Genomic DNA, 11,782 nt, shown 5'->3' on the forward strand with positions numbered 1-11,782 from the left:
TGAAGGCCTATGTGGGCATCAAGAGCTGCAAAGGTGATCATCGACTGACGAAGTTTCAACTCTCGATTGTTTCTGATTTTCTCTTTTCCGAATGCAAGTGTTGTCAACTGCATCTGTGATTGAACATTATTGTAACGAAAAAATGTCCGTTCGGTTCAACCTTTCATCATACGAAAGTTGCATTTTGCTGCTCATGACTGGACTGAAACGGATCGATTACGTGCAGAGGCAGCGCAAGTGAAGGACGACACGTACTGATCATTGTTGTGTAGGCAGCCACGCAGCTATTTATCATAAATAGCTAGGTTTGAGCTAGACGTCCGTCGCCTGTCCTCCTGTGCTTGGCGCTAATGCGGTTATTTTAATACTAAAACGGAGATCACGCTGTTGTACCAATGCCCTCCTACCCAGCAATCTCTCGCGTTCTGCTGTCTCCTATTATAGTATATTTCGTAGTTGCAATATTTGATGAAACGTTCCTTCTTGGAATTCCAGGAATCTGCTCTCCACTATTTGCCACTTCTCAACTCTACACCAAGAGCCCAACACGTCTGATCTCCTACTAACCCCAAGAGCTCACTCAACCCGTCTGACTCAAACTGGACAGCCAACTTCTTCTGGAATCATGGTAGCCGAGGCAACTTTGCGATATGTAGAGCGGTTTCTTGATGACTCGGGCGGTAACGACAGGCTGGGCCGACCTGGTGACCGTGAGTCCCTCGATAATGCGGGTCGACACATGCGGGTAGCGATGGTATTCGTCTTGGCAGGATTTATGACCATTTGGCTGCTTTGTGTGGGGTTGATTTGGCACATAAGGGTGAATCGAGCAGGGGCTTTCAAAGGGAATGCAGAAGCAGCAAGGAAGGTGATCTTGCCAGCATACGAACCGGTGCTGTTCGTGATGGCAATTATCAATGGCGCCTACATAATTTTCCTCGTGGTTGCGTTCGCAACTGACTATTTCGACGTGTTCATCTCCCCGGTTATACTGGAATCGTTTTGTTCCGGCAATCAGTTCATGTTCGTGACCGTCCTGATGCTTATGTTCGAGAAAAGCCTGTCATTCCCAGCCGTCAAGCGAGCAGTGGCATTGTCGTTGGTTCTGTCCTACTACACCACCTTGTACGTCTGGATAGTGACAAAATTCGGGAGTCCAAATCACCAAAAGGAGTTTACCATTGGCCTCCAGTTTGTACGCGGCCTGCTCATGCTTCCATTTATGTACGCGTTTGTCAAGCCTCCAAACCGAGCTACAAAGAGAATCATTCGAGAATTGTGTTTCGCTACCTTTGTTTTCTATGCGCTCATGGTACTGGTGGTGATTTTCGCCACGAACCCAAAGACTGCACCGAATAGCCACTACGTCCTCTACGCGATATTGTCGTGGGTGGCATTTTGTCCTCTGGTTGTGTGGCGTGTGTTGAAAGCGGACACTGAGTATTGGCGAGGAGTCGGTCAGCGAGCATGTGCTTTGCAAGACTATTTTCAACATGATAATGACCTGAGCGAGCGTGTATCATCTAAAGGTTTGCACGTACTCATTGAAATGAACCGAAAATGCGTGATCGACTTCGCTTATCTGGAGCTCATTCGGCAGATTGGAGTGGGGTCTAAATCCACTGTGTTTCAAGGAACTCTAAAAATGAAAACCCACGTCGCTGTCAAGGCGTATGCGCCTTCAAGTTGCTCCGAAGATGTCGTAGCCGCATTTTCGCACGAAGCAGCCATGTGCAGCGTCTTGAATCATCCTAACATTGTCAAGTTTCATGGAATGTGTATAGCGCCACCTACAATTTGTCTCGTATTCCAGCTTTGCCAGGGGAATTTGGCCGACACGCTGGCTGATCAAGCTCGCAGAAAAAATCATCCTGCCCGACAACAATTATTAATTTGTATCGGATTCATGTTGGATGCTGCTCGTGCTGTGGCTTATCTTCATAGTTTCTCGCCTCCGTTTGTCCACTGCGACATCAAGCCACCAAATTTTCTAGTTGACGCAGCGTGCAATGTGCAATTATCGGATTTCGGCGAATCCAGGAGATCGATGAATCGAAAAAAGAGAGCACCTGCAAAAGCGCAAGTAGCCATTTTGGAAGATAAATATTTTGAGCACAAAATTATTGATTCACCGATCGATACAGGTGAATCGCAAATCGACTCTACGTGGTGGATGCAACTGGAAAAGAACTCGATTGAATACACTGCACCTGAGATAATGGAACAAGGAGAACTGCGTGTGTATGGAGAAGCGACTGACGTCTATTCACTTGCTATTACTATGTGGGATATCTTACATCCTGCTGGTGACAAGTTTCCACAAGCACATGGAGATAGTGTCCAAGTGATTGAAGAAGTTCTGCATGGTGCACGCCCCAGGTTCAGCAGCAACACTCCTTTGAGATTACGCGGTATCATTGAGCGCTCCTGGCATCGTGATCCTGGTCTTCGTCCTTCGGCAGCACAAATTGTCGCTGCTTTGGAAGAAACTCAGGAGGATTTCTGCTCGCGACTTGTACTCGATATAGTGAGTGGTCTTAGCGATTTCTTTGATGTCGTGGATGAATCTGCATGTAGTTCAAGACCGCCAGGTGTTTACCACACTCACGCCTTCCCCGGAGCATTCATCGTAGACCGAATGATTGACCAGCGGTTCGTAAGGTGTCCGGCTGAGGCAGTTCGCATGGGCAACGCATTGATGGATTCCAGCGTCCTTCACCACGTTAACCATTCAAAGAGTTTCGAAAATAGTGCCACAGCACGGTACTATTTCGCTTTTGATGCAAGTCGTGAGAGTTCGAGTAGCTCATTTAGCCTGAATGAGACAACTGTTCCCATGCTGGCACATGGAGCCAACGGTGACCACTCTCGAACGTCCTTCAGCGTCGTACGACGCGCTGGACTCAGTTGTCAGTGTCGACAGCTAGGACAGCGTCTTATCAGGCAAAGCAAGGCATTTCGATTTCGGAAACAGTCTCAAGCTACTTCAGAGGCCACAGTCGACAACTTGGATCACTACAACGATCTACCTGGAACTGCCGCCACCATGGCCTAAAGCCTGTGTTGCGGAAATATGCCTTTTATCACACAATCCCAACAGAAATAATACGAAGCAATCGTAAAAGCCTTCTTGAGTAGTTGCCAACTACATGTACAAGTTGTATGTAATCACTTACGACGCTTAGAAAAATTTATCTGTAGTTGACATGTACGACCGCTTATTCGCTACGGTACTGAAGACATCGAGCCGTACCCCCTGCTACCAGTCGAGCGGCTCTTTGCAGCCTTCTTGAGTCTTGCGGAATCTTTGATCAGTGCAGTGAACTCATTGATCTCTGGCAGCATGTGTTTCTCCACCGTAGCAATATTCGACGGAGACAATCTGCCTTGGTGGAACGAGAACGTTTTCGTGATTTCTGGCTTGGATTCCTTCGCCGCATTGGGCACTTGGCACCACAATCCGTTGGTAAAGCAGAGACTTGATCCACCAGTGATGAAGTAGTATTGACTGCGGACAAGTACCGTCAGTTCTTCCTCGATCTGTAGCAATCTCTCCTCCAAATCGATATCGTTAGCGTCCAGACCAAACGGACATTCAATCTCCATAGCGATTTCGTCGGCCATAAAGAGGAACGTTCCCCATAGGAACACCCAAATCGGAGTGTACAATCCCGAATTTGGTACGATCACGAACATATAGAGTAGCATGTACGCAGCGAGCAGGAACTGAAGATACTGCATGTAGTTGAATGGGATTGGCACATTGGCGATGTGGAAAACCGTCGTGTACAGGTTGGGTAATTGAGAAATCTTGCTTTGCAAGCTACTGGCGTTTCCTGGTGTCAAATGACCACATTGAGCTGCCACTTGTACAAGTCGTTTGAGCCAAAGTTCCGTAATAGTAGCGCGAAGTTTGTGGGGAGTTCGACGCACTAAATCACAGTATGATTCGATCTCCTCTTCCTTCTTGTGTTCAGAGCCACTGGCAAACAATTCGTCGTACTCAGCATTGGTCAGAACACCCAAATCCTTCAACTTGTCAACATCATCACGGCCACGACAGTCGTGGAACACGATGGCGATGTACAGGAACACTAGACGACGTAACTCTGTGAAAAATGTGCATTTCTCCAAGATATCGCGCGAAATGGGCTGCGGCTTGGTGTCGTCAAATTTTTCGCTCTTTTGACCAGCTTGTTCTTCCATGGGTTGAGCTTGTTTAGCTTCGTCATTAGCGTATTCTTTCGCTTCTTCCTTGACGGTGGTGCTCACGTATGCACAGCCAGAGCCGACGATATCTCTCGCCGCCTCTGAGAGCGCCCCCATTGCCACCATGCCTGATCTCCATTGGTTAAAAGCCGAGTTCAACCGGAACGAAACGACAAGACCTAGGAACGTGTTGAACACGGTCAGCGAATCCGTGAACGCTATCGACTTACTCGTCGTCACCACGAACAAGTAGTAGTGATCCAAAAGCGCGACGACCAGCGCAACCAGAGCCATGTGGAGGGCTCGGATCGGTGCTTGACCGTTTAGTGCAGACCCGTGCCAACGCAGCAGCACCCCCCACAGCCGAGCTGCGTCGTAATAGATCATAGCTGGAAATTGGAGCTTAGCAACACCAACGGTGTTTGACGAATGAGGCCAAGAAGATCTCGAGGTCTGCGAAATGGCAATGGGTGCACTAGAGCAGTCAAGGCAAGAACTTTTTTGAAGTAAGCAGTCAAGGCAAGAACTTTTTTTTTTTCAGAAAAAGTGCTCAAAGATGGCCCACCGTATCGTACCATAACAAAAAAAAAAAATCAAAAGTGGGCCGAAACCAATGCGCACTTTTTTGATACAAAGTACTTTTTTTGTGCACTTCAACTTGTTTTTTTTCTTCCAAAAGTTCGTCGTCATTATTGCAAAAAAGAAACCGAAAGTGGTTATACCATTATTGTGTAAATGTTCTCGATTCTTTTTATTTAAGAATACTGTACGCTAAAACATTATTTTGAATGTTTTGAATGCTCTACTGCTGTCAAACCTGATACGAGGGGGAGTCGACAACCAACCGCTTTACTAATCTGCAGCTCGCTAAACGCGACAATTGTGAAAATCTCCATTGCAGTTGGAGCTCAAGTGCCTTCAGCCAGTCGTAACAACAGTCGACTTTGAAATCATGATCCTTGACTAATGTCACTTGCACGAACCGGACGCAGTGCTCTCCTTTGCTAATTATAATTGCATCATAACATCAGAGTTATCGTTTAATCCACATCGGTTCGTCAGATAGATATGCTGGTATACCATCTTCCACCAAAATATTGAAATAAATCTCCAACCATCGACGATTTCAGCATTTTTGTTTACCAAGGCAACGCTATCTTTTCGGCGTCTAGCGAAGAAAGCATCTCAAGCATCCAACAAGCAAAAGTTGGATTATAATGGGGCCACAGCATTGTCAACAATTCCCAATAAGTCTTGGCCCTCACTTCAAAGCAATACGAGAGGTGGCATACCGACTGGCTATCAAGTGTAATTTGTCTCCTCTTGAATTTACAACGATTGGTTTGATCAGGTCTACAGAAATGAACGAAGAGGTCAGAAAAGAGGTCATCTCATCCACAGCCCGTTCCTTTCTCATATATCATGTATCGATTGGCCTTCTCCGCGATCGCTTTCAGTAATACACTACCGCGCCAGTTCTTAGCCAACTGCACTGTATAGATATCAGCCAAACGTGCAACGGAGAATGCAACCGTGTTGTGATTGGTGAAAACTGTGTTTGTGGACCTTTTTACTGAACCTACAATCGGAGCGACGGATGATCACCTTGTCGCTTATCGCGACGAAGAGCAATTAAGACCTTAGTCACCGGAAGTTGGCGACCGTATGCAGCGTAGACTTTGTCAATAGCAACATCACTAGTGAATCCTGCGCGAACAAACCCAGACCAGAAAATATTGAGGCAAGAGTAAGCAAATTTACAGGCTCCACGCTCAACTCTTTCGCAAGCTTTAAGCCGTTCAAACCGAACTCGTATTCACCCCACAACTCGTACAAATCCTTAGATCTCTTTGACACCACCGCGTGATGAACTTCACGAACAGCAGTTTCCTATGTGTCTACTTTGGTAACTATGACAGGTCTGGGCGATACTCTCCGTGCAACTGGTTGTAGAGCAATACGCCGCAGTGCGGCAAGGCGCGTACAGCCGAAACCAAATATTTTAGCGTGCCTTTGTCATTTTTCGACCGAGATAGTTTGAGTAGTCTGATAAATTCTTCATAGTCGACCGGTCGTCTCGCTGCGGACTGCACTCCTTCTCGCCGAATTTCGCTGCGTTTCACCTTCTTTATTACAGCATTTACTAGGTCAGAGCGGGTTGGGTTGCCTTCATTGCGTATGGGATCCCATGGTACTGTGCACCGTGGCATGAATGATGAAGGGTCCTTCTTAGCATAATCTAAGGTAGACGCCCTGGCATTCACTGGTTTGGCGTCCTCCGCAGGATTCTCTTCCCCAAACGCACGCAAATTCATCCAACGGCACACATCGTCCGGGGTGATCTCCAATAGTTTGCTCTTGTTGGAGACAGTGTCGGTGTTAAAGGGACGATCTACTTTTAAAAAAAGCAAAAGAGCGATATCCAAAGACATCAAGCGCTCGAGGCCGGTCGTGAGCGCGTTCCTGGTCGACCCTGCGGCCTACAACACCATCAAAAGGCCAGGGCCAGCGAAGAAACTAACCCCTACAGCTGAGCGACGGCTGCTTCGAGAAGCCTCTCGCGGGAAATTAAGCTCCGCTAAGCTTAAAAAGCAGCTAGAGCTCCCTATCAGTGAGCGCAGAATTCGTGAGATTCTTCGCGCCAGCCCCATCTATAAGTACGAGAAGCGCATGGCGTCGCCCGTGCTGACCGAGAAGCACAAGGAGGCACGCCTTATTTGGGCTCGAGAGAAGGTGACTTGGGATGCTGAAAAGTGGTCCAAAGTCGTCTTTTCTGACGAAAAAAGTTCAATCTGGATGGTCCCGATGGCCTCCAGTACTACTGGCATGATCTACGGTTCGAACCGCAGATGTACTCCCGTCGTCAAAACGGAGGTGGAAGGGGGCATTTTGTGCTCAGGGGAAGAGCGAGTTGGTGGTTTTAGAGTGCACACAGGACAGTGAACGCTACATCTATACGTTGTCCGAGCATCTGCTGCCCTACATCGATCGAATCTATGGCCGAGGTTGCGTTTTTCCAACACGACAACGCCTCCATTCACTCTTCTGGGGCTACCAAACCCTTCCTCGAGGAGGAAAATGTGACGGCAATGACGTGGCCAGCGAAGTCCCCAGACCTTAACCCCATTAAGAATCTGTGGGGAGTTCTAGCGCGCGCTGTTTACGCCGATGGACGCCAGTTTCAGACTCGAGATTCTCTAATTGCTACGATCAAGAAATGTTGGGGGGATATCTCGCTGAGCTACACGACGAAGCTTCTCAACTCTATGCCCAAGAGGTGTGTGTCCGTCCTAGAGCTCCACGGAGCTAAGTCCAAGTATTGATTACGTTTCAGCGCCATTAGTGACGAGCTCTAACAAATAAAACCCAAGTGGCAGTATAGCCACCGCCATAGATGTTGAAGTTGAAGTTATTGTTTTTGGTATAACTTGGCATTAACCTATTCAAATTGACTACTTCCACCACCATTCGATTCGTATTGACGCGGTCTTTCAATTAGCTAAAACAGGTTCGTCTAGAGCAGCTTATTGGATGGAATACAGAGAAAAAGGGGGGGGGGGCAGTATATCCACCGCCAGCACTGTACGTCCTTTGCGGAAGTATCGCTTTTACGGTGACTGGAACGGTAACCCGATCGCGCTATCCGCTAATCAGATTTTGATCAGTGTGAAAATACAACCTTGGTTGCAAATGGCCGGTTGTGTACGGGCATGTGGACACTGCACAAAAAAATACAAAAAATCAGCATTTCTTGTATCGAAAGGAATTCTCCCAAGTGGCAAAAAAAATAAGAATGTATGTCAATCAACTCTATTGAAAATGCATGGAAATTATCTACGGAAGCGGCCACGTCCTGCAGGATTCGAGAGTTTCAGGTCACCAACGCCACGTTTCTTCCGTCGCTTTCCATTGCCAAACGCCGCATCGCCATCATCCGCATCGCCGCCTTCGCGCTCGCGTGCACGCTGTTGTTTGCGTAGGTCAGCCTGCGGAATGAAGGACATCTCGCGGATGTAGCCTCCACCCGCAGTCTCCTCCTTCTTGAAGGCACTGCGTTCCTTCTCAGTGACACGCTGCATTTTCAACCGCTCTGAGAGTGGCAACTTGGCTAACTGTTTCTTCTCGCGCTGAGCAGCACGGTCGCTTGAGGAACCGAAAGACATGAGGTCACCCACCTTCTCGCCTTCTGCGATCTCGTAGAACTTGGGTGCAGGTTTCCGCTTAGTCTTCGGAGCAGCGCGCTTCGGTTCCTCAATTTCTTCTTCATCTGATGAGGACTCGTCACTCGGTCTGCCTTCAATCTCTTCCTCTTCACTGTCGTCCACACGGGCAAAGCGACCACCCACTTCGTCTTCTTCTTCGTCGTCTGTACCAGCATCACTATCCATGTCTTCCTGCTTGCGCTGCTTAGTGTTAGCAGCGTTCGGGTGCAGCATACGGAACGTGTCGCTCTCCTCATCCACTTCGAAGTCCGAAGACGTGAACATACGTGAGAAACGTTCGTCGCCAAGTGGATTCGAGAAGTTTTTGTCGGTGTCTTCCTCCTCGTCGCCCTCCTTGTTGTGCTTTTTCCGCTTGGCTTCGTTCTGCAGGATACGCTCGGCCGTAGCACGGTTAACCTTGGGCAGCCGACGCTGGATGGTGATACGGTTGGACTGTTTGGCTTCAACCTTCTCTTTGAGTTTCTTCTTACGCCACTCGTCGTACGCGAACGGCTCGGCCACAGCCTTGACCTTGTTATACAGACGAGCGTCCATGAAGAAACCGTGCATGTAGGCCTTGAGTAGCGGAGTGCCCACCAAGTGATCGAGACCGAACGACGCGATCTCAGCACGCGTGACGAAGCGGTAGTCATCGTATACTGTGGCCTGTGCCTCCTCTTCCAGCTCCTCCGTTAGTGAGTCCAAGAACGAACACCATTTCGGAGCGATACCCAGTTCCGGGATGTAGTAGCTCATCACACGTTCCTGTTCACCAGCTACCAATAACACACCCGACTTGCCCTGTGCTCCTTCTACAATACACACGTCCTTGACCTCCGCAGGCGTTTCCACGTTCGTGAACACAGCACCGTCACGACGGTCCCAGATCTTAATCACCTTGGCATCTGACGAAATGACCTTGCGAGCGTAGTCGTGGAACTGCAGATTCACAATGGGCAGGCCGTACTGGTGGTTCTTCTCCAACAGAGGACGCGACGAACGCAGATCGTACAACAGACACTGTCCCTCGGAAGTTCCGACGCCAAACGTCAGTCCGTCGTCGTCAAATCTTAATGCTGTAACTTCCAGAGGCTTGGCTGAGTTGGTTGCGCAATGTGCTGCGATGTCCAGACTACCAACGCGTTGCTGATTCCTCGAGTCGAACATCTCGACGACTCCGTCTTCACAGCCGACGCCCACAAGCTGATGGATGGGGTTTAATTGCACCACATTGGCAGCTGAGGACTGCGACTGCAGCTCCAGTGGAGCCACGAAGCGACCCTGGTCCAGGTTAATACGATACACGTCGGAACCCGATGCTGCCACGTACAACTCGCAGTTCTCACGGTGGTACGTCATATCCCGACCGAATTTAGGAATACGCATGTTGTAATGCGTGCCGTACGGTGCGTGGAAAGCCACGGAGCGGTCTGCCTGCAGAAATGCGAGCTTGCCAAAGTCGGCGGATAGAACTTCGAGTTGTACCACTTCGGCGTCCAAACCGCGTTCAAACTTGAGACTCAGGTCGCGCACATCAAAAACCTTGACGGAAGGAGGGTACATGCCCGTTGCCACCACGTAATTGCCGTCCGAGGACATGCGGATGCGCTGGGAACTAGCAGGGAAGTGGAAGTCCTGCAACAACTCTACACGACGACGGTAGTCCTCATCCTTGGCCAACGCCTTGCGACTGCCACCTTTCTCAGCTAGCCATTGGGGCAGAGTCTTGCCGGACGACAAGTTGTAGATCTTGACGCCATTGAGCGAGGAAGCCGCCAGCGCAGCCATGATGCCCGCACGAAGACTCTGGAATGGTCGACTGGCACCAGCCAATAGTACTGGCAGTTATGATTGGCTAGTTGAGAAGGCTAAATCAGTACACCAAATTTGGATTTTACATGTAGAAAATTTATTTTCATTGCCGATTTTTTAATGCTAAATTATTCTTAATTATTATAAAATTATTTAAAGTAATTAATATTGGTAAAGAGTACTATTAATAAAAATTTAAAAGGTTGTCAGTAGAGAATACTATTCTTAAAAATATATTAAAAAATCTGCAATGCTCTTTGATTGAATGAATCACTTTCCGACAAGCGCAGATGGATTAACGGCGCATCGATAATATGCATGCGCCTTTCGGGTATATTAGAACACTTCAAAACGTTTTTGATGATGTATCATGTACTGTAACATAAACGACAGCTGGAAGTCTTTAAGTCATGCTCCATAATGGAGTCAATTTCGCCGTACGTGCTATGTGAGTGCCCGATCCAGACTACTGTGTGGCGAACAGGATCATGTCGTACAGGGGAGGGGCTGAGGAGGGCTGTACTTTATAATGTACACTAGCAAATCCATCAACCACCCGGAACGGAATAATGAAGGCTCTTATCCGACTTTGCAACTCGGCAAACATGGACTGGTTGAGTTGCTTTTCGCGGTGAAAACTTCAACGAATTTCCTATGTAGTGCTGAGGCCTTCCTCCATCAGAAGATGACGGATCGGCGATTTCTACATCATCAGAGGACTCTTCCGCTGCACCAGCTGTTTTTAGAATCTGCGTTTTACCAGGTTTATCGGGGGATGGCAGGTATGGGTCCCCTACCAAGTATTATATCCTTTCGTAAACGGGCACTTTTGCGCTGGCTATATTATACAATAGAAGACCAAATCATTAAGCCGTCAAAAGGGGAGATTTGCCCCTTTCACAAACTACGGTACTACAACAAACCTTCCGCAAATCCTTGTAGTTCAAGTAGATTGGGCAATTCCACACACCTAATTTAATGAGAGTCTGGTACGAGAGCATATAACTTTCTAGCCGGCACTATACACTTTTTGGAGAACGATAGACACAAATTGACACGACCGAACCCTTTCGCCCAGAATTGACCGCTGGCATACACTTTTCTGGTGACTAGCAAATACATAGGGAAAGTGCGTGGATACGCACCTCTTTTACGTATGCACGCACGTTTTGCATGAGCATTGCACAAAATGGACGAAACGCGCACAATAACCGGACTTGTCGACGCTGCAGCGGTGCATAATTACGTGATTGTCCAATATTGGGAGCCGTTGCAGCGACGCATAATAAATAACCTGACTCTGTCAATTAATTGTGCGCATGCGCTCCGTGGCACCGATCGCATAAGAGTGTGTCTAACACAAGTGATTTAGGGAAGATATTAAATTCAATAGTAAGAGCACAAAACCATGAACATAGCAGATATAAAAGGATATTGTATGTAAAATACGGGGTTAGAACTGTATGCCGCTCCCCCATCTATGCGTGTAGGTCATTTAAAAACATCCACCTCAAGCCCAGCTACTCTTTGGCCTCTGACCATTACCTAACAATCTGCAC

General features: G+C 48.0%; 4 protein-coding genes across 4 annotated transcripts; 1 reads left to right on the plus strand and 3 right to left on the minus strand.

Moving 5' to 3' along the window:
• Positions 1-625: 625 nt before the first annotated feature.
• PPTG_04155 (TKL protein kinase) lies at positions 626-3,179 on the plus strand (the record flags this gene model as incomplete). The annotated part of the gene is made up of 1 exon (XM_008898000.1): positions 626-3,179. One exon carries the CDS (start codon positions 626-628, stop codon positions 3,053-3,055), a length of 2,430 nt encoding a protein of 809 aa, XP_008896248.1. The 3' UTR covers positions 3,056-3,179.
• PPTG_04156 (hypothetical protein) lies at positions 3,078-4,704 on the minus strand. The gene has a single exon (XM_008898001.1). The coding sequence runs from the start codon at positions 4,594-4,596 to the stop codon at positions 3,226-3,228; it is 1,371 nt and encodes a 456-aa protein (XP_008896249.1). The 5' UTR covers positions 4,597-4,704; the 3' UTR covers positions 3,078-3,225.
• Positions 4,705-6,047: 1,343 nt separating this feature from the next.
• On the minus strand, positions 6,048-6,692 carry PPTG_21583 (hypothetical protein). Its single transcript, XM_008898393.1, has one exon. It carries the CDS (start codon positions 6,639-6,641, stop codon positions 6,120-6,122), a length of 522 nt encoding a protein of 173 aa, XP_008896641.1. The 5' UTR covers positions 6,642-6,692; the 3' UTR covers positions 6,048-6,119.
• Positions 6,693-7,990: 1,298 nt separating this feature from the next.
• PPTG_04157 (hypothetical protein) lies at positions 7,991-10,271 on the minus strand. Its single transcript, XM_008898002.1, has one exon. It carries the CDS (start codon positions 10,197-10,199, stop codon positions 8,040-8,042), a length of 2,160 nt encoding a protein of 719 aa, XP_008896250.1. The 5' UTR covers positions 10,200-10,271; the 3' UTR covers positions 7,991-8,039.
• Between the last annotated feature and the right edge of the window lie 1,511 nt (positions 10,272-11,782).

This window comes from Phytophthora parasitica, assembly GCF_000247585.1.
Source record: "Phytophthora parasitica INRA-310 unplaced genomic scaffold supercont2.6, whole genome shotgun sequence".
NCBI lineage: Eukaryota > Oomycota > Peronosporomycetes > Peronosporales > Peronosporaceae > Phytophthora > Phytophthora nicotianae.

Excerpts from the sequence above, each read along its gene's own strand:
- PPTG_21583 (XM_008898393.1), bottom strand. The coding sequence starts at position 6,641 with ATGTCTTTGGATATCGCTCTTTTGCTTTTTTTAAAAGTAGATCGTCCC.
- PPTG_04156 (XM_008898001.1), bottom strand. The coding sequence starts at position 4,596 with ATGATCTATTACGACGCAGCTCGGCTGTGGGGGGTGCTGCTGCGTTGG.
- PPTG_04157 (XM_008898002.1), bottom strand. The coding sequence starts at position 10,199 with ATGGCTGCGCTGGCGGCTTCCTCGCTCAATGGCGTCAAGATCTACAAC.